The sequence below is a fragment of the Fundulus heteroclitus genome, chromosome 1, assembly GCF_011125445.2.
Source record: "Fundulus heteroclitus isolate FHET01 chromosome 1, MU-UCD_Fhet_4.1, whole genome shotgun sequence".
Taxonomy (NCBI): domain Eukaryota; kingdom Metazoa; phylum Chordata; class Actinopteri; order Cyprinodontiformes; family Fundulidae; genus Fundulus; species Fundulus heteroclitus.
In genome coordinates, this window is record NC_046361.1 from 20995471 (window position 1) to 21017228 (window position 21758).

General features: G+C 40.9%; 1 protein-coding gene across 1 annotated transcript; it reads left to right on the forward strand.

Annotated features, from left to right (window-relative positions):
* The first annotated feature begins 18549 nt into the window (after positions 1-18549).
* On the forward strand, positions 18550-21235 carry sp5l (Sp5 transcription factor-like). The gene is made up of 2 exons (XM_012866494.3): positions 18550-18971; positions 19457-21235. Exons 1-2 carry the CDS (start codon positions 18918-18920, stop codon positions 20507-20509), a joined length of 1107 nt encoding a protein of 368 aa, XP_012721948.1. The 5' UTR covers positions 18550-18917; the 3' UTR covers positions 20510-21235.
* Positions 21236-21758: the final 523 nt, after the last annotated feature.

The window sequence follows — 21758 nt, forward strand, 5'->3', positions numbered from 1 at the left end:
CCAATTTCATATGCTTCTGACCAAACAGGAAGGCCTGTAAGGGTAGAAGGAAGAGAATAAAACAGATGATTTGGGTCTAAGCTACCTTTGAGTAAAATGTTATGTGATGTGTGGCTGTTTCATTTACCATTGCCACTTCCTCCACAGCTCTCTCTCCAGCAGGATAAAAAGGAACGTTTTTCTCGACTGTTCCTCTCGGTTGCATAAAATAAGTTGATACCATCATCAGAACAGCCAAGGAATGTTACACAGAGAGTACAAAGATTCACAATTCAAGAAAGTATTCTGTCATGCTCTCAAAAAACCTGGCCTTCATGGCAGAGTTAGCCATAAGATATGTTTGTGCAGTTTGTCACAAGCCATTTTTGTCACAGCAAAAATGAAAAATGCAAGGTTCTCTCCTCTGATAAGAACAAAATGTAGAAAATATGGCCTACAAGCACAACACTATGTGTGAAGAAAATCTAAATTTTTGTTTCACACCATATAGCCATAACATTTTACACCTTCCTGTGGTTTAGTTCTCTTTCACACTTATTATACCTATAATAGTGACATAGATATAAAGGATTCACTGATCCCAGCATATAAAGGGTAAAAATTGTGAAATTCATGCTACTTACGGCTTATTAACTACTTTTAATGATTTAACAAATATCAAACAAGAAGCTTAAACTAAGTCGAAATGGATCACAGAAAACCTCTTCACCAGAGTGGAAAAATAGCATCATCCTGGACGGACCCTCATCTTTTGTCTTATCAGTGTTAATATTTCAGTTACTAGTACAGCATACATAAAATAGTATGCGTTTTATTTTCAGTAAAACTAACTTTGTTTAATTTGTTTATATAATATTACACATATTGTTCAGAAAATTAATGGAATTAATTAATCTGTGATAGTTATTTGGATTTGTGATCAATCACTGTGGTTACTTTCTTTTTATTACTGCACCATCAAACAACACAATTGAATCGGCACAGAAAATGTGGCAGAGAAGATGGAGGCTCACTTTTGAACTTACTGTGTAGCTGTGATATTTTCTCAGTTTACCTCGCAAAACCTTTTTATGCCAGCAGATAATTGGACCGGCTGCAGGAATGAAAAGTAATGCATTGGTCTAAATTACCTTTTAATGTTTAGCTACTTCAGGAATAAATGCTTTGAATTTCACCAAACCAAGCTCCATATTATTTTCACATCTTGATTTAAGCCCATCTAGAAGCTCCCAGAGAGGGTTCATTTTGTTTTCTATCATAGCCAGAGCTCTTAAGTCTAACTGTGTATCAGGTGAAAGTCCCACTACTCTCTGTTCCTCAGAGGACCCTGTTGATGCTTATTAGAGTAAACCTACACCTCATTTCTTGTTGGTCAAGCGTTTTTATTGTTATTATGTAACCATAATTAAAATTGTATAATTTTTTACAAGTGATAAGCATTAACTTACAAGCAGGCCTTTCTGGGTCATCATTCAGGTTGTACTGCTAACTTCAGCCAGAGTTATGCCTCCTCTTGCTCTGCACACAGGCACCAAGTTTCTCTCTTGGTTCTGCGGCTGCTCTAAAATGAGCCGTGTCCCTTTCTTGTAGCTCAGCTGGAGTAATGAACATGGCAGGCTAACACCCTGGACCGCCAGTCCATCCCTACCTGTGAGTGACTCATTGTCAGGTTAAGGTAGAGCGGGTAGGTATAATAAAGCAGTCCATTTTGTTCACTCAGTGGCATATAGCTAGAACCTGGCCAGCACCCCGAGTAACGCATAGTTTGTAGTCTGACCATAGGAATGCTTTTTTTTTTTCAACCAAACGTGTGGCGCAGATCCAGGCCTTGTTTGATAGGCATGAGAGCACACAGAGCAGCCATGAAAGCCACAATTTGATCTGACTTTGTATCAGATAAACAACCAAACACAAAATATGAATCTATAATCATCAACAATACGTGGCATGTGGTGGGGGGGCATAAGGAGGGCCACAGCCATTTTTAGGAGGGTCTTAAGACCCCCCATGTACCCCCCTACCGTCGGCATTGCTTTTGAAAGAAGACCAGCCCCTGTAGGAACACAGCCACAGATAAAACAGCTGCTTGATTGGGGCAGTATGACTTGAAACCAGCACTAACCTGAATGGAAGTTGCTCCAGCCCAACTTTTTGACTGGCCATGACTGAAAACAGAAATTCATCCTCTTCAACCAGCTTCCCCTCACCAAAACTAACAATGAAGCAACACTGATTGGATGCAGACTTGGGGCTCCTGTTTTTACGTGGGTGTTTTGACTTCATTGTTTGTTCTCAAGAAGCTGCCAGTTAAGATTAAGGTTAACATTGATTTTAGTTGAACCTTTTTTGCATCTTAGAACGCTCTATACCAGTATCTCATGATGATGTTGGGTTCAGATGACCACATATTTGGCACCTAGATAGAACAACATGCGCTTGCTTGAATTTCAACAGGACTTGGAATAAAATGACTTTCCTACATATAGATTTGCTGGTTTTACAAAAACATGGCTGGTATCTCTTGCACTTTTCAAGTGCAGGTAAAAAATAAAATACATTGTAATGTGACAAAAGCTGCAAATGCCTAAGGGGTCTGAATACTTAAGGCAATGTATCAGAAAAACACAAGCTATCTGAAGGACATAAAGGTACTATAAATAGAGACAGAGTGGGGGATTTGGTTTTTAAGCATGCTTTGGATAAATCTTTGTAACATTTACCCGCAGAGTGAAGAAAACCCTGTTCTGAGACATTAAAGTCAAGTAAAACACGCTGGTTGAGGAAATTAACACTCCTAAAACAACTGAAGAAACACTCAAACTAAAACTCCTTCATCCTTCTATGATTTCCCCTACTTTCCCTCTCTTCTTCTCTGAAGATCAAGCTATGGCAAAAAGTTGAAAAATTCTGCCTCTTTGATCTGCACACACAAGTGAGAGTTCATTTCCATTTTTGATTTTCTCTCTCTCTCTCTTTCTCTCTCTCTCTCTCTCTCACTCGCTCTCTCTCTCTCTTTCTCTCTTCCTTTCTGTAAGAGTGCCAGCATCAAGATTTACCTTGGTGTGCAAATGTGCTGGAATAGGTTAAAAGGAAATCTCGCTGCTCTCTCAAAGCACAAGTGCAGATGTTATGAAGTTAATTAAAAATTTAGCAATTCGTTTCTCCCCGTCCCAATTTAGGCTGCATCAAATAGAAGAAAACAGACGGGTGAAAAAAAAAAAAGTACTAGCGAGGGGAGTCCGTGCAGTCTGTAGATTTTACATCTATGGCAACATTGACAAGGAGGACTAGTTCAGTAATGTAAAATTCATCTCATCCACCTTTTTTGGTTCTTCTCGGATCATTGGGGTGCGTGTAAAGCTGTGATTTCTGTTTTAAACTAAAAACTTGCGCTAAACTCTGAATGCGAGGCTTTTAGATCAGCAGGCTTTAGTCCGATTGTGCTCAAACAAACTGCTGTTGCTCCACATGCTTCCCTCCGTCTGCTTCATTTAGAAGACAACGGAGATAAACGCATTCAGGGGCCTCCCTCTTCCATCAGTCTTCCCAACCACTAACCCAGCTTTATCCGTGTTTACTCAAATTGCATCAGTATGTTGACACCGGCCCCGCGTCTTCTCCCAGCTCTTCCTTCTCCTCCCAGATAATAGTGCCATCCTCAGAAAGGATGTCAAGTCTCAAGATCCTGCCCACCCCTCTCTACCACCCACGCACCCCCCCATCCCCCCTCCTCCACAGGTGGAGTGGGTGATGCTCCAAGGGAGCGTAGCAGAGGGAGGGTTCTCAGAGGTTGCTTTCTTTCTTGCCCAGGTGCTCGCAGCTGCGTTCGTCCCTTAATTCCTATCAGTGCTTGGTGTTACAGATCCCCCCCCCCCCCCTCCATCTCCCAACCATCCACACCCCAGCCCACCCCGATGGGACCCCCAGCCAACCCCCCCACCCTCCGCCGCCACTGAGTGATATTACAAGAGGCAGCCGCACGCCTCTGATCTACACACGCCGGGTTCCCTCCTGGTCCTGAGTGAATAGCGCTTGACTTGTTCAATTTGTTTAGAAGCCGCGTTGGATGCTTTGAAGCCACACATTTTAGCATAAATCATAACCTGTCTCCTTGCTCACAACAGCTTTGAAATGCAACATCTGCTTTTGAATCTCCTGCTTTACAATTAGTTAAGCAACATCAATAGAATGACTCCCCGTAATTCTTCTTTATAATGAACTGCTTTGTACACGTGCGGCGGCCCCCCCGTTGGATTTGTTCGGCCTGTTTTTTTCTCAAGGCCGAGATCTTGAGATGGATCAATCTTCATCAGCAGTCCTGCTTCTGGGGTGGGGGGGGGGGGGGGGGGGGCGCAAACTCCCTAAACTTCTGAGCACAATCAGACACACGTGTTAAATTGGGTTACCCTCGGCGCTAACCTACTTAGGAAGTGTCGTGGTTGTGGGGCATGTTACCGGGCCGTGTTGTTTACTCTTTCATCACACTCCTCAGGATTCCTGTTTGTTGGTTTGTTTTGCAAAGCACCAGCCTTATGTTCAGCTGTGGGAAAAGTGCGGAATCAAAGTCCCGCAGAGCAATACGGCGCTGACGTTGATAAGCTTGGCCTGTCACTATCCGTTTGTCTGAATGACACTGATGCTCAGGTTGGATCTCTGGAGGAGGGGGACGCGCGCGGAAAGAGAGCAGGTGTACACGCTGCAGCTGCGCTGTGAGGAGCGAGCTCTGCCTCCTCCAAAGTTTGCTTTATGAATTTTGTACAAATTTAAAGATAATGCAAAGAATCAAAGAAAGCATTGAAGGCGCCGGCGTGAGTTTTTGTTCTTTCTCTAAACTGTGCCAAAGTTAAAAAACTCTCCGAACGGGATCCATCACCGATGGAGCCCTCTCATCAGCTGCATTAAGAATTCTTTTTGCAGGTTGAAGGGGAAAATAACAATCCCAAAGATTTTTATTTTCAAAGGCAAGCATTTGATCAGTAGTCATCAATTAAACTTACTGAGGTGCAAATTACACCGCAAGGATTAGATGAAAGAGCCTCCGTGTCATTTCCTCCCCTCCTCCTCAGAGCTTGGCTTGATTCGCAGCACACAAACAGCGGGCTGATCCCTGGCATGGCGGTGACAGGGTGACACTTCCCCTCACATTACGCAGGCTGAGCTGACTGAGGGGCTTAACAGATAGTGGCATCGCAGGCGTACATTTACAAATAAACCTACTGCTCTAGCTGTGTGGCACTCCCCTGCACATGTAGCCCTTGTATCTCCCATCCTGCTTTGCATTTCTGATTTTAGCTGGAGTCCCGCCATGAGATCAGGTTACCATGCTGACAACAGTCCCCTCTTTTTCCGCATAAGCATATTGGGACTTCCAGATTGATATTATTATAAGAGGACCAGGGATATTTTTGTTTGATTCCTTATTTTTTTGTAGAAACAACAGCGGTGTTCTCCTGACATTTACCCCTGAAATTAATTGTGATGATGGAGGTAATCAGAATACCCTGCAGCAGTGATAAAATATACTAAACCATGTGCATAAAAATAAACCAATCACATAATCTGTATCATAGAGTTGTCTGAGGATTGAATGCTTTTACTTTATATTGAACAATCTTTATCAAAAATTCAAGAAACAATGATATTTCTGGTTAATTTGTACATTTAGATTGACCTGGAATCAGTGAAAAAACAATTATAGCACCAGAAATCATTATGAGAAAAAATATTCTTTGGTCATTTTTGATCATTTTTAACCCTCTTTTATTCCTGAGAACAAACCAGGCCTGTCATAAGTGCTAAGGGCCTGGACTCCTTCAAAAGATAGCGGTAATGAACAACTTTGCTCTCTGGCTTGGGTACTGAGAGCCTGAGGTGGGAAATTTCCGTGTTACTTGATAAAAATGGATGTGGAAGAGAAAACTTCAAAACTTCCAACCCCTTCCTCCCTGTTCCTTTAGACCAGAAAAAGTGATTTCAGTTTGAATGGAGATATTTTCAGACAAGGTTTCATGAAAGTCTGAAAATGTCTGAGTAACTGTTTAATCTATTAAATAAACTGATTGCTAAACATTCCTTCATTGTACACCTTTTTATTCTTTAGGGGTGGAAATTGTTTGTTCATTCTTATAGTTTAGTTTATTATTTATATAGACTAAGTCTGCTCAAATATACAGAGTTGGAGGATTAATAGGTTCATACTTTGATTCTATTAGCATGTTGGGGTGATTGATGAGGAGTATATATTTCCTGTGATTTGATCGCAAACTAGTCCTGAGACACAAATTAAACTCCTGGTCAATTTAAAAGCATGGCAGTAGCTGTTCAAAGAAAAGGTAAAGTAATGTGCGTCAGATCGACAGATAGATTTATTGATTCATAAATATATGAGACTGAGTAATTATACAACGGGACAATATTACATTGCACTTATAACTGCCATGTGCAAATACTTAAAGGAGTGTGTCTGTGCTGTTATGTAGGGATATACATGTGTATATATATATATATATATATATATATATATATATATATATATATATATATATATAGATAGATAGATAGATAGATAGATAGATAGATAGATAGATAGATAGATAGATTGTGTTCTTTAAGTGTTCCCTTTATTTTTTGAGCAATTTATATACAGACACACATTTGTGTATTTCTGCTGGATTGTTGGTCTTCGTCTAGGCCTCCTCCCTAGTAGTTTCAGCTTCAACATCCTTCCATTGAAGTATTCACTAGTCCTCCTCAGCACATGTCCAACCCATGCCAACATGGCCTCCCTAACTTTCTCTGCAAAACATATAACATGAGCTGTCCCTCTGATGTACTCATTTCTTATCCATCTCTGTCTCTGCTACCTCCAGCTCTGCCTCCTGTCTCCTCAGCTGCATTGCTGGATGTTGAAGAAATATTTCTGTTTCATGTAAATGTTATAGATCAGATTAATTATATTGTCTGTATCTAATCTTAAAAGAGTTTAAAGAAGACACTAATATGTTTGTCAGAGGTTCTACCATCTTTCGCAGCCATAGGATCACATAGAAAAGGTCCCTGAATGTTACAATACCCAGAAGAACTTGAGCCTGTAAATCATAATGTTCAGTGTTACAGCTAATTATTTACCAATGTTCCTATAGGCTTCACTGCTGAGAAGCCCATTGTTTTCTTTCTTCTTTTGTCTCTGCTTTTTTATTATTCATTTCATGTGCCAATTACACCGACAGGCAATTGTAGGGAATTCATCTTTTTGGGGAATTTACACAGCAAACCCTATGAATAAACAATTCACATTTTCCGGGTAAATTAGTTATCATTAATTTTAAATGCTGTGTTGGGAAACAAATTACCATAAACCTAACATGCTGAAGAAACGGGTGCCAGTGTGGTTACTTTAGACACCAACAGTAAATTCACAGAGGAAGTCACTCAACTGGCAGCTGTTGAGACAACTCATTTGATTTTTTTTTTTTTTACTTGTCCTGAATGCAGAGACGTAGGGATGTCTCAGACGAGGTAGTTTTTCCCAAGTCACACGCAAGAAATTTAGACAGACTCCATTTTAAAATCCCACAATTTTATTATACAGCACAAACTCCTAAATGGGACTATGGGAAGCAAAATAGCTCCAAGGCTGACAACGTGAAACACCATCAACACATTTGAACAAATAACAGGTCAAGCTGCAGGAGACGAAGAAATTTAAAGTCATAGCTACAACATTTCATCAAAATGATAATTTTCTTTAAAAAAAATAAAAAATACACCCACAGAATGTCTAGTGGCACAGAATAAAAGTAATTTTTGCTGAAAAAATAAACATAAGGTATATAATAATTGTTTGATACGTTTTAACATGTTCCGGAATAGATATAAATATTTACTTCTGGTTATGATGCCAACATCAACACGAAAGGATTCTACATCTAAAGTAATAGTAGTTGAAGTCATGTGAGAAAGAGACCAGGCGTTGCCAGATCATAGTAGCTCCATTACAGCGCTGAGAAATGACTTCTTCTCACAGTTACATCTCTCAGATTCAAGCAGGCCAAAAAAAGAAGCAAAATGAGGGTGAATATCAGTCCAGCTTTTGAACATTGGTCCAGCCTTAAAGGTGCATTGTGCAAGTTTTGAAGTTAAATATTATTTTTTTTTCCCCATAGATGGCCTTACAGCTGCCCGATGTGTAAAACGAGTTATCCTTGACCGCATTTGCCTCTACAGGCTCCACTAGACAGTTCATGAGAGAGTGATTTGGGCTGAATTCTCTGGCCGTGCGCGGTGGTGTGATGCATCTCGCGCTCTCATTCGCCTAACTATTTTGGTGAGTCTTTGTCGTAATCGACGCCTTAGCGAGACAACAAGGGCTAACTTCAGTATTTATAGCTTTCATACCTCAGAAGACATTACGCCTCTAAACAAACGACCAGTTGCAGCGGCAGATGCTTTTCCTCTTCTTCCATGCACGTGCACAACATTGGTGTCATTTCAACTTGTTGCCAGAGGGTGCAGATGTCAGCTGAAATCTTGGAACTTACGCAATGCTCCTTTAAGGAGCCAAAGGAGCTCAGAAGCCACATGGACTTAATCCCTTTCCTTCTGGACAGGTAAGTTAAACGTTTGCTAATGCTAACCAAAGGACCTGGCAGCTAGCTGGCAAACAGTACAACTGAAGGTTGGAGTGCACCACCTACTGGCCCGGAGGAGTTAAAGTTGTAGCTATCGCCTTTAAAGACCAACACCTCTTTTTTTTTAACAGGATATTTCAGAGGATTTTCTTTAAAATACTGCAGGTTTTAGTGCATGACAGGCACAGCCTCTAAATTAATTTACTTACAAGCTTGTGAAATGCTTTGAATTTAATTAGTAAGAAATGTCCTATTAAACAAAAGGCTGAATAGTAAAACATCCATCCATCCATTGTTTTATGCTTTTCCAAGATTGGGTCGCATGGGCAACAGATCCAGAAGGGAAACATAGACATACCTCTCACGGTTGAGATACTGCAGCTAGCTCTGGGGGATCCAGACATGGATCCCCCATGATCCCCCATGATCTGCGGTACTGCTGCTCTCTGGGATTGAAGGTGGGACCGAGCAAATCAAAATGTTGGCACCCGTAACATTCAGGATGTTATGGTTAGACATAGAGTCGGCTTTTGGGACGTGGATAAGACAAACGAACGTCTAATAAGGATTTACAGATTCAGGAAACAATGACAGACACTGAGGTTCATCACACTGCTAAGCAGAATCATCACTGGAAACCGTGTGGCACGGTAAGGAAGCTGGTATTATTATGAATGTCTGAAATTTGTTTGAATGGAGTGTGAATCGGGACGTGCAGCCAGACACGCCGGAAAAACCGTGGACAGTCAGCTAACTGTAAGGGGATGACGCGGTCTGCTCATGCGCTCTTCGTTATCAGATAACCGGGATTAAAAACAGTCCGAGACCTACTCAGGAACTGGTCTGCAGTTAGCGTGGTCCGGTTCAGTCTGCTGACCATTTACACACAAGAGTTATCTCGGTTACCGAGCTCGGACTGGTCTCGGCTCAGTTAAAAAAGTGTAGTGTAAACGGGCCTTTTGTAATCCCTCCAGGGATTTCTGGGTCTTCCCCAGAGTCTCTTTCCAGTGGGGAGTGCCAGGAAAACCTCCAAAGGGAGGTGCCCAAGAGGTATACCTATCATATGTCCGAACCACCTGAACTGACTCCTTTCAATGCAAAGAACCTGTGGCTCATCTTTCATAACACACCTGGCCACCCAGAGAAGGCAGTGCATTTTGGCCGCTTGTATCTGGGATCTTGTTCTTTCTGTCATGATCCATACCTCATGACCCTGAGTAAGTGTCGGAACGTAGACGGACGGATAAATGGAGAGCTTTGCTTTTTGGCTGAGCACTTTCTTCAGCACAACAGACAGGAGCTGCATTCACATTACTGCAGCCAAAGCCCCAATCCATCTGTCGATCTCTCGTTCCATACAGTCATCTCTCATGAACAAGACACAAAGGTACTTAAGCTCCTCCGCTTGAGGCAGAGACTGACCCCCAACCCACAGGGGGAAGTCCACATTTTTACAGTCGATGGTCATGGCCTCAGACTTAGGCTGGGAGTTATGGTCTGAAGAACAGAACCACATCATCCACAAAAAGCCAAGATATGATCCTGAGGTTCCTAAACACCTTCCTATCCACAGCAATGCCTTAAAAACCTGTCCATGAACACCACAAACAAGATAGTTGACGAGGGCGGAGTCATTTGTCACCCGGGCTGAGAACAGCCTTGATTTTGAGCAGAGAATGCTAACACAACACTTGCTTTGGTCACAGTCTTGGATAGCCCTTAAAACATGCTCCCCCAAATCGAGCATATTCATAGATTTACCATTTAATATCGCCTAGCATTCTGGATGTGCATATGTTTAAAAGTTATTTGTAAATACTAAAGTTTACAGTTTTTTTCTCTTCTTTCTTCTTCATCTCTTGGCTTTTCCCTTTCAGGTGTCACCACAGGGAGTCATCCTTCTCCATCTAACTCTATCTTCTGCAACTTCTTCTCTCACACCAACTACCTTCAAGTTATCTTTCCCTCCATCCATAAATCTTCTCTTCGGGCTTCTTCTGGGCCTACTGCCTGGCAGATCAGGCCTCAACATTCTTCTTTTATTTTACTCTATCCCTCCTCTGTCCAAACCATCTCGATGTGGCTTCTCTGGTTTCATCTCCAAAATATCTAACATAAGCTGTGCCTCTGATGCACTCATTCCTGATTCTATCCATCCTCGTCACTCACAAAGAGAACCGCAACAGACTACACTTTTTTAAACATACTTTATGTATTCAAAAGTAACATTTATGGCCGCGTGTATAGCCCATTTATGGAGGCCTCAGTCCTTGGCTTGCCTCACCCTGGTTCAATTCCAACCTTTGCTGCATTTCTTCCACCTCTCTCTCACGCCCTTCCTGTCAGCCTACTTTCAATAAAAGGGCAAATAATGCCAGAAAAAATAGCTGTTAAATATACTTTTAAAGATAAGCAGTCCACAGTTCTATCATTTAAAATACACAGGTAGTTCTGTAAACTGGTTTATATTTTTACTGTAAAACATACAGGTGGGTTGGTAACCTTGCTTATGTTTTTTTTTACTGTATTTTTTACTGAAAAATTCTGGTAACCAAAGTTTTTCAGTAAAAACAACAGATTTTATTTTTTACAGTGTACCTATCTAAATATTTCTTGATTGACATCAGTTTCAGTTTGTTTATTTTTCTAAAAGTACTTTAAGTTTTTGATAAAACGACATATCATTTGCCCAACGCCTTTAAAGGACGTCATATCCTGATGAGATGATGAAATGGTTATGAAGAACCATGAAAGTGACACCTGGCAGATGGACTGGATTCATCTTTATCACGTCAGAGTTTCTGAGTTAGTTTCCTTTGATAAAACATGAAACGCTTGCTCTGCTCCGTCTTTTAGCCTGTGACAAGCGTTTTAGAACTATCAGTGAGGGTTTTCTAAATCCTGTGAGTTTATGGATTACAGATAATTGATTTCTGTTGTATAACGACACAATCAACCTGAAGCTGTGAGGATGTTAGTGGGTTAGATTTTTTCTAATAAAGGTCGTCTTGGTTCAATTTATATAACATTTCTCCAAAGGTGAGTAAGGCAGAGCTTTCTTCAATCCATTTCTTTTACTGTACTTCTCAAAGCCCGTCAGCCTCTGCTGGAGCTCTCTTTGCACTCTCCCCTTTCGTCTTCGGCTCTGGGAGTATGGGTGCATGTCAAGTGATTGTTGAATTGAAATATTGATGTAGAGTATCAAAGCGTGGCGTAGCACTCCTGTGTTTCCAGAACTAACCACGAAACGCTTTGATCAGATACTCCTGTGATCTGACTTCTGAAGTTGTTAAGAGTGCTGGAAAACAAAATGCAAACAAACTTCAAGTGCTCTTGGTATTGATAAAAGTTTTCTTTGACAAGTGGAGATGCGTGCTGTCTGCCTGCGTCTGCCCAAGGCTAGAGATTTTGGGGGTTTTGTACATGCTAATGGACATGAGAAGAGGGAATTATTATAGTTTTCTGTTTCTCTCACATCTTACGGTGCAAATTGTAGCAGAGGGCTGGGGATCCACACAGAATCAGGCAGCAAAGCAAAAATGTTTTAATTATATGATCTCTGTATTAATTCAGCTGTAATTATGCATCTTGGAACCTGAAATTTCATCTGAACACTGACTAAAGTGCCAATGTAAGAAATACAAGAGCAGCAACGTCAAGTGGCATAAAATTGAAATGTTTATGGGTCACAGTCTGATTTGTGCATTCTTTGGGAGATACCTCTTCTTTGTGTGTATTATGTAATAATTAATAATGCAGATGGGTTGAAAATGTGAAACTGAATAAATACAGAGAAGCAGCATTCAAAACATTTTCAAAAGGTAGAGGCAGAGACTTTTGGAAATATTTTTGTTGTTTGTTAAGCCCCCTAATAATTACCCAATAATAAAGCCTACCTGAAGAAAAAAACATGAGATCTGGGTCAATTCGCCCGTTGCCGATTCATACCCCATTTCATACCATAAATAAGCTGTTTTCATAACCATGTATTTGAATTAATGTGAATCAGTTCACCCTTCTTTGTAGTTAAATATATTTCCACAAATGATGGTGAATAATAGTCTCAAACTACTTAAATATCACACATAAATTCACTTAAAACCATGCTACTCCATGGAAACTTTCTATTATTTCCAAACACGTTGGTTTTGATCCCTCTAAGGGCCAGCTGATTCTTAAACAAGACAAATTTGAATCTCTGATCAGATCAAAATAACTTTTGTTGGTTGATATTTTTATGGATTCCGATTACTCCCTTTCTTTACAAGAATGAGTTTAAATTGTCAATTGTCCAAGAAGATAAAACATCCCTCTGGTGAGTACATTTTGACGCGGGACAGTATGAAATATCTCACGATAGACTCATAAAAGTGAAAAATTTTTAGGCCTGGTCCTCCACAAATGTCTGAACATGTTCAGCAACTGTTTTCAGAATATGTTGCGTCACTGATAACGCATGATTCACACAGCCCTCAGCCTCCGTCTATGATTTTAAACCTGGTATAATTATACTATTTTGACTATTATAAATGAAGCTGGATGGATGGATGGATGGATGGATGGATGGATGGATGGATGGATGGATGGATGGACATGAAGCTGTCCTAATGAAGACCTACAAAGTTTTCTCAAGAACGAACAAGTCTTGATGCAGTAATACTATGCAAAACCCAGAACTGAGAAAGACAAATACAGGTTAGGAAAACAACATTTCAGCTACATCATGTCAAGAAAGTTCAGAGCAAGAATCATGAGGTAAATAGAGGAAGGACAATGAAGGAGAATTAGAGCGAGACATTCTCAAGTGAAACACGTACAATCCTCCAATTGCAATCACTATATATTTTGTTCAGTACCAAAAATCTGAGGAATTAAGCATTATACAAATATTACAATAAACATTTCTCTGTAGTCAGACTCAACCCATAAAACATAGGGATTGAACATCTTTTGAAAAAAATCTGGATGCCTTGTGTGTAACTAGTGCTATACTGACACTTGTTTTGCCTTGCTTTGCATAGATACCCAACACAAAGAGACAATTTGTTCCCATTTATCTAGTTCACCTATAACGCAGTATAAAGTCTTAGCAGTCTTAAACACACACAATACAGAAATTGTGCATCCGTTGTGCACTGTGTCAAGCACCAGCTATTTATTGGACTTTTGATACAGTTTATTGTGTAGTTTTATAGACTTGACACTTCTCGTTTTCTCTCCTCTGGGCCATTTCCTAATTTTTATGCGCACAATATTAATTTATGGTAAGGTAAAAGGACTGGAAAAAAACAATAGAGAATAATAAGCCAAAAATCATGTGGAAAGGTTTGGTAAGATTATTAGAAACCCTGAAGAATTTTTGAGATTTCAAGTCCTGTTGTGTCTTTTTTTCTGAATTGTGGATCAAAAGTGGGCCACTGAGAGAATCATCTGATTCAAACCCTTTAAATAGTAATCAGCAACCACACATTTACTGTAATGAATATTTGTTCAGAGTAGACAGACCTAAACCATAAAAAAACACTCATCAATTAAGCATTAGTTTGTCATACTCTAAAGTCCAGCTGTTTGTGTTGTTCTTTATTCCAAAGGAGCAGGAAATAAAGGCTAATATACGTACCATCTTGTCCAGCATCAGCTTTGAGACTGGTTACTACAAGAGTCCAACGGTTAGCAGAAGGCTTTCACATGCTGTCTGTCTGATCCATTATGCCGCATTTGTCACACGAGGGCCATTCAGTTAGCGCCGAGCTGTAAAACCGGCTTTCTGACATGGCCACCAGCACAAAGGCTGCCCTCCAGTGTGGCGGCCCGTTTTCAAGTGCAGATGGTCGAGACAGCTGGGACAATTTAGTGATCTGAGGCTTTTAAACTGCCCCCCCAGGCATGATAAAAAAAAAAACAGCTTGAGCACCCTCTTGCATATTCTACTCTAGGAGTTTAAGATTGCGTCTGATGCACAAACACCATTTGTTCTCCGCTTCCAGGAACCGAAAAATGGCTTCAAGACTTTGAGAACGGGATCACAGAACACCCTGCGAAGTTTTAAAAAATCACTTGTTTTGTTTTCCTGGATGTGTTTGCTGTCTAGAAATAGGTACACAAGAACATCTGCATCATCTTGTTGGGATTTGGGTTTTGAAGTTGCTGGTATAGCCACACAGTCAGAGGGAGCGCGCAACATATGACGGAGCGGCTCTGATTACCGGCAGTCTCACCAGCTGTTTAATGAACACAGGGACCTCTTTCTCTGGAAATTAGTTTTCCCTTGAATACTGTGGAAGCCTTATCCAGGTCTATTTAAATGAGGTAACATGGGGAAGGTAAGCACCACCACATGAGCATTGTTTTCGCAGTTCAAAGTGAGGAGAGAGTACTTTGCACTTCAAAGACACTCTTCTGGGAGGCAGTACAGTGGGGGTGGGGAGGGGTGGTGGGGAGAGGGGACAGGAAATAAGAATCAGGGTAATTAACAACTTCTGCTCAGTAATAAACCGCAGACACGGTACACTTCTGCCTCCAAAATACGCTCCTTTATCGCTGTTCTGTTGCAGCTAAGATGTTTTCCCCTAATTTGGAATTACACAGATAATTTCCAGTGCGTTCTGGACGACTAAAATCTGAGTCTGAATCAGCTATATTGGGCAAGATCTTAGGCAAAAACAGGAAATTGGACTTCAGTTTCAATCGCTCACATCTTACAGACATCAACTACAAATATATAATCTTGAAAAATAATCAAAGGAATAAACACAAGGTTATCGATTTTATGCATTTGGTCAGTATTTGCTTTGCAGACGCCCAGGCCGTAGGAGAAGCTTTTTCCATCCACTTAAATATGCGTGAACATGCATCATATATTTGGGAATAAAGCAGTGCTAAAAATGAAATATTCACTGTATATTGATAAAATATTTTGCCAACACCTGAATTACAGTAAAACATGTAAAAGAGGCTGCAGTATATGAGCTTGTTTGAGCAATCTTAAGTCTTACATAGCAAAACGCTTCCTAAATTGGGTTCTGTATGTTCACACTGACCTAAAAGGGGTCAGTTGTGAAGTCCCCTGAAAGAAATAAACACCACTTTGGTTTCAAATTCATTTTAACGCGTAAGTCTTTTTATAGTTCAAAACCTGACTTCAGGTGGCTTCTCCATCTCCTCGGGGTGTGTTTATTTAAAGATCACACAGTGGAACACAGTGAGGAGCGGATAAGCGAGAAAGCAAGGCGATGGGGGGGAGATTTACATGAGAAACAGGTTCCCAGCTTGGATTTAAACTCTTAACATTGTAATGGTGAGCAGACTTACAGAATGAGATTAAGCCTTGCGATCTGCATTTAATGGAACAGATCTGAAGCGGCCTCTACTTGAACTCTGAAATGTGAGAATGTCACACGGGGCGGCCTATTTGACATGTCGCCTACTGGTGAGAACTCATGGAGGCTTTGATTGAGTTTTATCAATTAGCTTTGTGAGGGTAAAAAATGCTGTGACCTTCCTGGGAGTGTGTGAGCCCCACGCCGGCCAAACATGACTGCTGTGTGCCTCCTAAATGCACAAAAAAGTAATCCAGATAATCTAATTATACACAATTTACACCCAAACTGTCCATGCATTCATTCATTAAATCATTTAGTCATTCTCTTAACAATATTACGTTTCTATTTTCATCAGCTTTTTTTCAAAAACAAGTGCAAAAGTAGGTCTTGTCACTGAATCAGAGTATTGATGATGATTTTGCTTGGCACCACTGGAACTTGATAAAAATACATTTCTTTTATTTTCTATCTCCCTTGAATTCTCATCAAGGGCTCAACGTTATATGCAAATGGTCCCAGAGTGAGCAACATTTTTCTCTGAGGTGGCTTTGTGAATCTTAGATCTTTTATCAGAGTAAGCATTTTGCCCGTGAGCAACATGCAAAATGTAGATTTGGAGAAAAAAAATGCAGAAATACAAACTTTTAACTCCATAAAATGTTCTTTTTAATCATTTGAGATTTTACACTGATAAAAGAAACTGTTATAATTTAATAACCAATAAAAACAGTGCAACAATTTGCATGCATTTTATTTTTATAGATTTGTGTGTTATGTATAGTCATAAAGATGAATATAAAGCTGTGCTGGGGCCCAACAGCTGAAGTTAACTCAAATCCAGACTCAAAATTACAGTTCAGTTTACATATTTATGAGCTTTCAATCGAAACATTTAACTAGTAGTAAACATGTGTCATCAATGTTCTCTACACACAGACATACACCTGAAATATCAAAAATGTAGGTTTAAATCACAAGCTTCAAGTCTCTTTTACTGGCTACAACATATTTTTTGCAAAACCTCATTCTGATTTTAGTTACGATAAAATATAACACGTATTTTGACTAACTTATGATCCAGATGAAGGCCGCATGCCAAAACGTGCTTGTCTCCTAATAAACTTCTTACCTGCATGTAACTTAGAAATAGGTGAAGTTGTGGTTGAAACTTTTGCATCCCACATATGGCTTTCTATGTTTTTACTTCCATGTTGTTTTACATAACTGACTTCAAACATAAGTTTCATTTACAAAAGTCTCATGGTATATATTTTGCCTTTCTTTGGTGTTTTATATTTCTCTTCCAAGTAGAAACATTTTAGAAATCTTTTACAATACATTTTCAAATAGCTACATTGTTGTTTATTGTTGTCAACTTAATTTTAATTTTAGAGATTATACAAAGGTACAAAAGATATTTTCAAGGGCCAACTAATATGGCCCTCATATTGAACTTATTCAATTTTAACAGCTAAAAGAAACTTAAATAAATTTGTTACATTGATATCTTAAATTAAATCAGCTTATTTTAATGATCATTTTGCTAACCTGATTTATACTCCCATGTTTATATAGCACCAATTCACAACACATGGCATCTCAAGGCACTTTACACAGTGAAGTTCAATCAAATCATACAGATCGATCAAAATGTTTTCTGTGTAAGGAAACCCAGCAGATTGCATTGAATCTTGACAAGCAGCATTCACTCCTCCTAAAAGAGCGTCAATCCACAGTGGACAGTACTCTGCATTGCCAATGGCTTTGCAGCAATCCCTCATGCTGAGCATGCATGAGGCGCTGGAGGAAAGGAAAACTACCCTTTCACAGGAATAAATAATAAAAAGAAATAAACAGCAAGAACTTCAGTTAAATAGTAATAGACTTTTTAACTTAACAAGCTGCCATGCTTCAGGGTTATGAAGCTCAACTTGCTAGCAAGTGTTAGCAACAGCTGTCTCAAATTAAAAAGCTGAATTTACTAGCAAATTTGATTTATGCATAAGCATTGTCGCTAAGCTAGCTAAAGCTAGATACAAACAAATGTCCCCCCCAAAACAGACATTTGATCAAGTGCAACTGTTTTCTCACAATCCTCGACTTTTACTAAGTCGAGCCTGCTGAGCACCATTTTCTGCTGGACACTCAGTTGACCGGATCATCATCTGAATTAAAATCAAAATATCTAGGCTGGTACTACTTAATCTTGTGAGAGTTTGAATAATTAACGAACCTCCCATTTACAAACCACAACGCTGGATTGAAATATGATTAATTTAGTGGGTAATATTTAGCACACTATAAAAAAAATTTTTTACAGTGAGGTAAAAAATGTGTGGGCTACTTTCTTCTTCTTCTTCTTTTTTAAGAAGAGACTAGACCCAAGGTGTCCAGTGAAGAAGATAAATACTGAGTGTGTGAATATTCAGTGAGATTTTTTAAGTCTTTTTTTGTCAGAACAATTGGAGGAGGAGTCAATTCTCGGGGTCAGCATTTGGTTGAAATTGAGTGAAATTACGTGTAGCCCACCCCTTCACCTAAGACCCCCCTCCCTCCCTCCTCCTCCCACCCTCTCATCCCCGCTCTATTGACGGGCTCGCCTGCATCATACTGGAGACCCCGTTGAGAGGATCTTTTCTCTCTATAAAGACAAGATGCTGCTCGGGCGTCTTTGAGATGTTCGCGCTGGATTTTTACAGAGCGCACCTCTGTTGATAACTTCAGCTATCAACTGATCTAAACTGTCTGCAAACCAAAACAACATTTCCCCGGTGGGGCTGCGGAGCTTTTTTTTTTTTTTTTTGAATGAAACGGGATTTATCCAGATTAGCGCTCACCTAAAGTGTCGGGAGTCCTTTAAGATCCTGGATGCGCGCATTTTGCCGCATCTCCGGCTGTAGTTTCGGATTTCGTGCGTCCTCGGAGCAGTTTGTGCTGCAGGCGGGGAAAAGCAGCGGAAGGACAGATGGCTGCGCTCACGATACAGAGGACTGACAACTTTCTACACACCTTTTTGCAGGTTTGCTTAACTTTGTTTTTTTTTGTTTTTTTTTTGTTTTTTTAATCTTGATTTCTGCTTATGTTTAATTTCTGTTTAGTAGTTCAGCTCTGACGCACAGCATCTGGATTTGTCACGTTTTTGGCTTTTCTGCAACCTTGCAAAAACAGTTTTTTTAAAAATAGAATATAACATATTTTTTTAAATATATTAATATTTTAAAAAAAGTCTGATAACAAAATACAATTTTTATATATTAAAACAAATATGTACTTGTTTGTATGCTGTGGATATAAAAGCAACATTAAGTCTTAGTATAAAAGAAGATGTTGGAAAACAACAAAAATGATGTGCCAACGTGTTACTTTTAACTTTGGGTTTCAGTTTGAATCTTTTACAATACAATTTTACAATTTCTTAAATGTATCCCTAGAACACATAAACTACAAAACTGAACATAATTTGTACTAATAGGTCATTGCTGTGTTTGTGTGTCAACCTCACAGGACCGGACGCCCAGCTCCTCTCCGGAGGGAGCGCCCAACGCCCTCTCCTTCCTGGCCACCACCTGCAGCCAGGCCTGGCAGGTGGGCGGCACCATGGGCTCGGACGGGTCCCAGTTTCCCTACGAGGGCACCGTCAGCTCCACGTCTGGAATGTTTCAGCTCTGGAGCAACGACATGAACCCCAGCACGGCCCTCAGCACGCACCAGATGACCTTAACGGTGCCCAAGGTGCAGTTTCCCGGGCACATGCAGTCCGGCCTGGGTCACCCTCATCATCACCACCACCACCACCACCATCCTCATCATCATCATCACCACGAGCTGCCTCTAACCCCTCCAGCTGAACCCGCGTCCTACTCCTTTGAACTGTCCCCTGTTAAGGTGCTTTCCTCCCAGCCGCAGTCCAGCAGCCCTTATTATCCCCAACACAACAGCGTGGGACAAAACTTCCCCAGCTTTCTGCAGAACTCCTCCGCCAGGCATCACCTGTCGGGCGGCCATGTGGAGGACGGGCAGCAGTGGTGGAGCCTCCCCCCGAACAACACCGCTCCGGCCAACCACCCCTTCTCCCTGGGCAGGCAGCTGGTTTTGGGTCACCAGCCGCAGATAGCCGCTCTCCTCCAGGGCACCTCCAAGGGTCTGCTGAGCTCCACGCGTCGCTGCCGGCGATGCAAATGCCCGAACTGCCAGAGCAACGGCGCGGGGCTGGAGTTCGGCAAGAAGAGACTGCACATCTGCCACATCCCAGAGTGCGGCAAAGTGTACAAGAAGACGTCCCACCTGAAGGCGCACCTGCGCTGGCACGCCGGGGAGAGGCCCTTCATCTGCAACTGGCTCTTCTGCGGCAAGAGCTTCACCCGCTCCGACGAGCTGCAGCGGCACCTCCGCACGCACACCGGGGAGAAGAGGTTCGGGTGTCAACAGTGTGGCAAGCGCTTCATGAGGAGCGACCACCTCTCCAAACACGTGAAAACCCACCAGAGCAGGAAGGGCCGGTCAGGGCAGCCCTCTCAGAGCACAGACCCAATGCTCGCCAGTATTAAAAGAGAGTGATCTGATTCACAGAGCTGAAATAAAGCAAGACGAAACAAGACTGTGAGGAACCCACTTACTGCCATAGATTTGCACTACAGGGTAAGCCCTCCCTGAATCTTATTCTTCCCTGTCAGAACCCTCTCCTGCTTTTAGATTCACCCGGACTCACCAGAAAACACATTGATTACCGTCTTGATCGTTTCTGACCCTTGAATAAAACCTTTGCAGTGACGTTGTGGTCGTTCAACGTGGAGGATTTAAGAGATTTTGTAATTCATTACAGTGAATCTCATTTAAACTTCAACGGGTGTGAAAGTCTTATTTTTTTAGACTGTTGTGTAAATATTTGACTTTGTTCTAGAGCTGATGATAAAAAAAACTGACAGGGTTCTACCTTAATATGTGCTCAGAAAATTTAAGTTGAATATAAATGTATGCCTTAGTAAAAAAAAAAACTGCAATAATCCCTGAAAATATTTTGGGGGGAAATTGCACAAATGTTGCTGGTGATATTTAAATTTTCATTCCAGATTTGCTCAACTGAAGCCCAGGATGTGTTTGGAAATGTAAACTCTTTTCGTCTACTGATTAATCTGCTCTCAAGAAGAAGAAGAAGAAAAAATATCCTGCAGATTAAACCTTTTAAACGTGAAAATTGTCTGTAAATGGTGTGTAAATACTCTGAACAATTTTATTTGGCTTTTGGCAAGATGTAAATTTTAATAAACACTGTCATGGAAACAATTTCTTAGTTTTCTTATTTTATCATTTCTGGTTTTTGTAGAGCTTAACTTTCTCGGTACGCACCCGTCCTGAAAGATCTGCCGTTTTGTTTATATGGTAATTTGATTGCTCTTAGAATACAACTGCTATCCATTGTGATGCTGGCGTGAAGGAAGAAACCCTTAATAAAAGACCTAACATGGTAGGGGCTGTTCAAAGATTTTCACACCTCAAAGTAAATACTCATCCCATTGATGGAGGGGTAGGGGGGGGGGGGGGCGTTTGTGCCACCCGCTGCAATCAAGTTCACAGTCATGTGGCTTTTTAATGAGTGTTTTCTTTTTCTCAATAGAGAGGATTGAGTCAACAGCTGCATCACAGGGGCAGTGGAGAGGAATTCCCTGTGAATGGGACCCCTGTTGTCGAGACCCCTCTGTGGTGACAGGAACTCCCTTTGATTTTGCACCCTTGTGAAAGTTAATACTCCCCCCCCCCCCCCTTTTTCTCCTCCCACCCAAGACCTCCATATATCACAGCCGTGTTA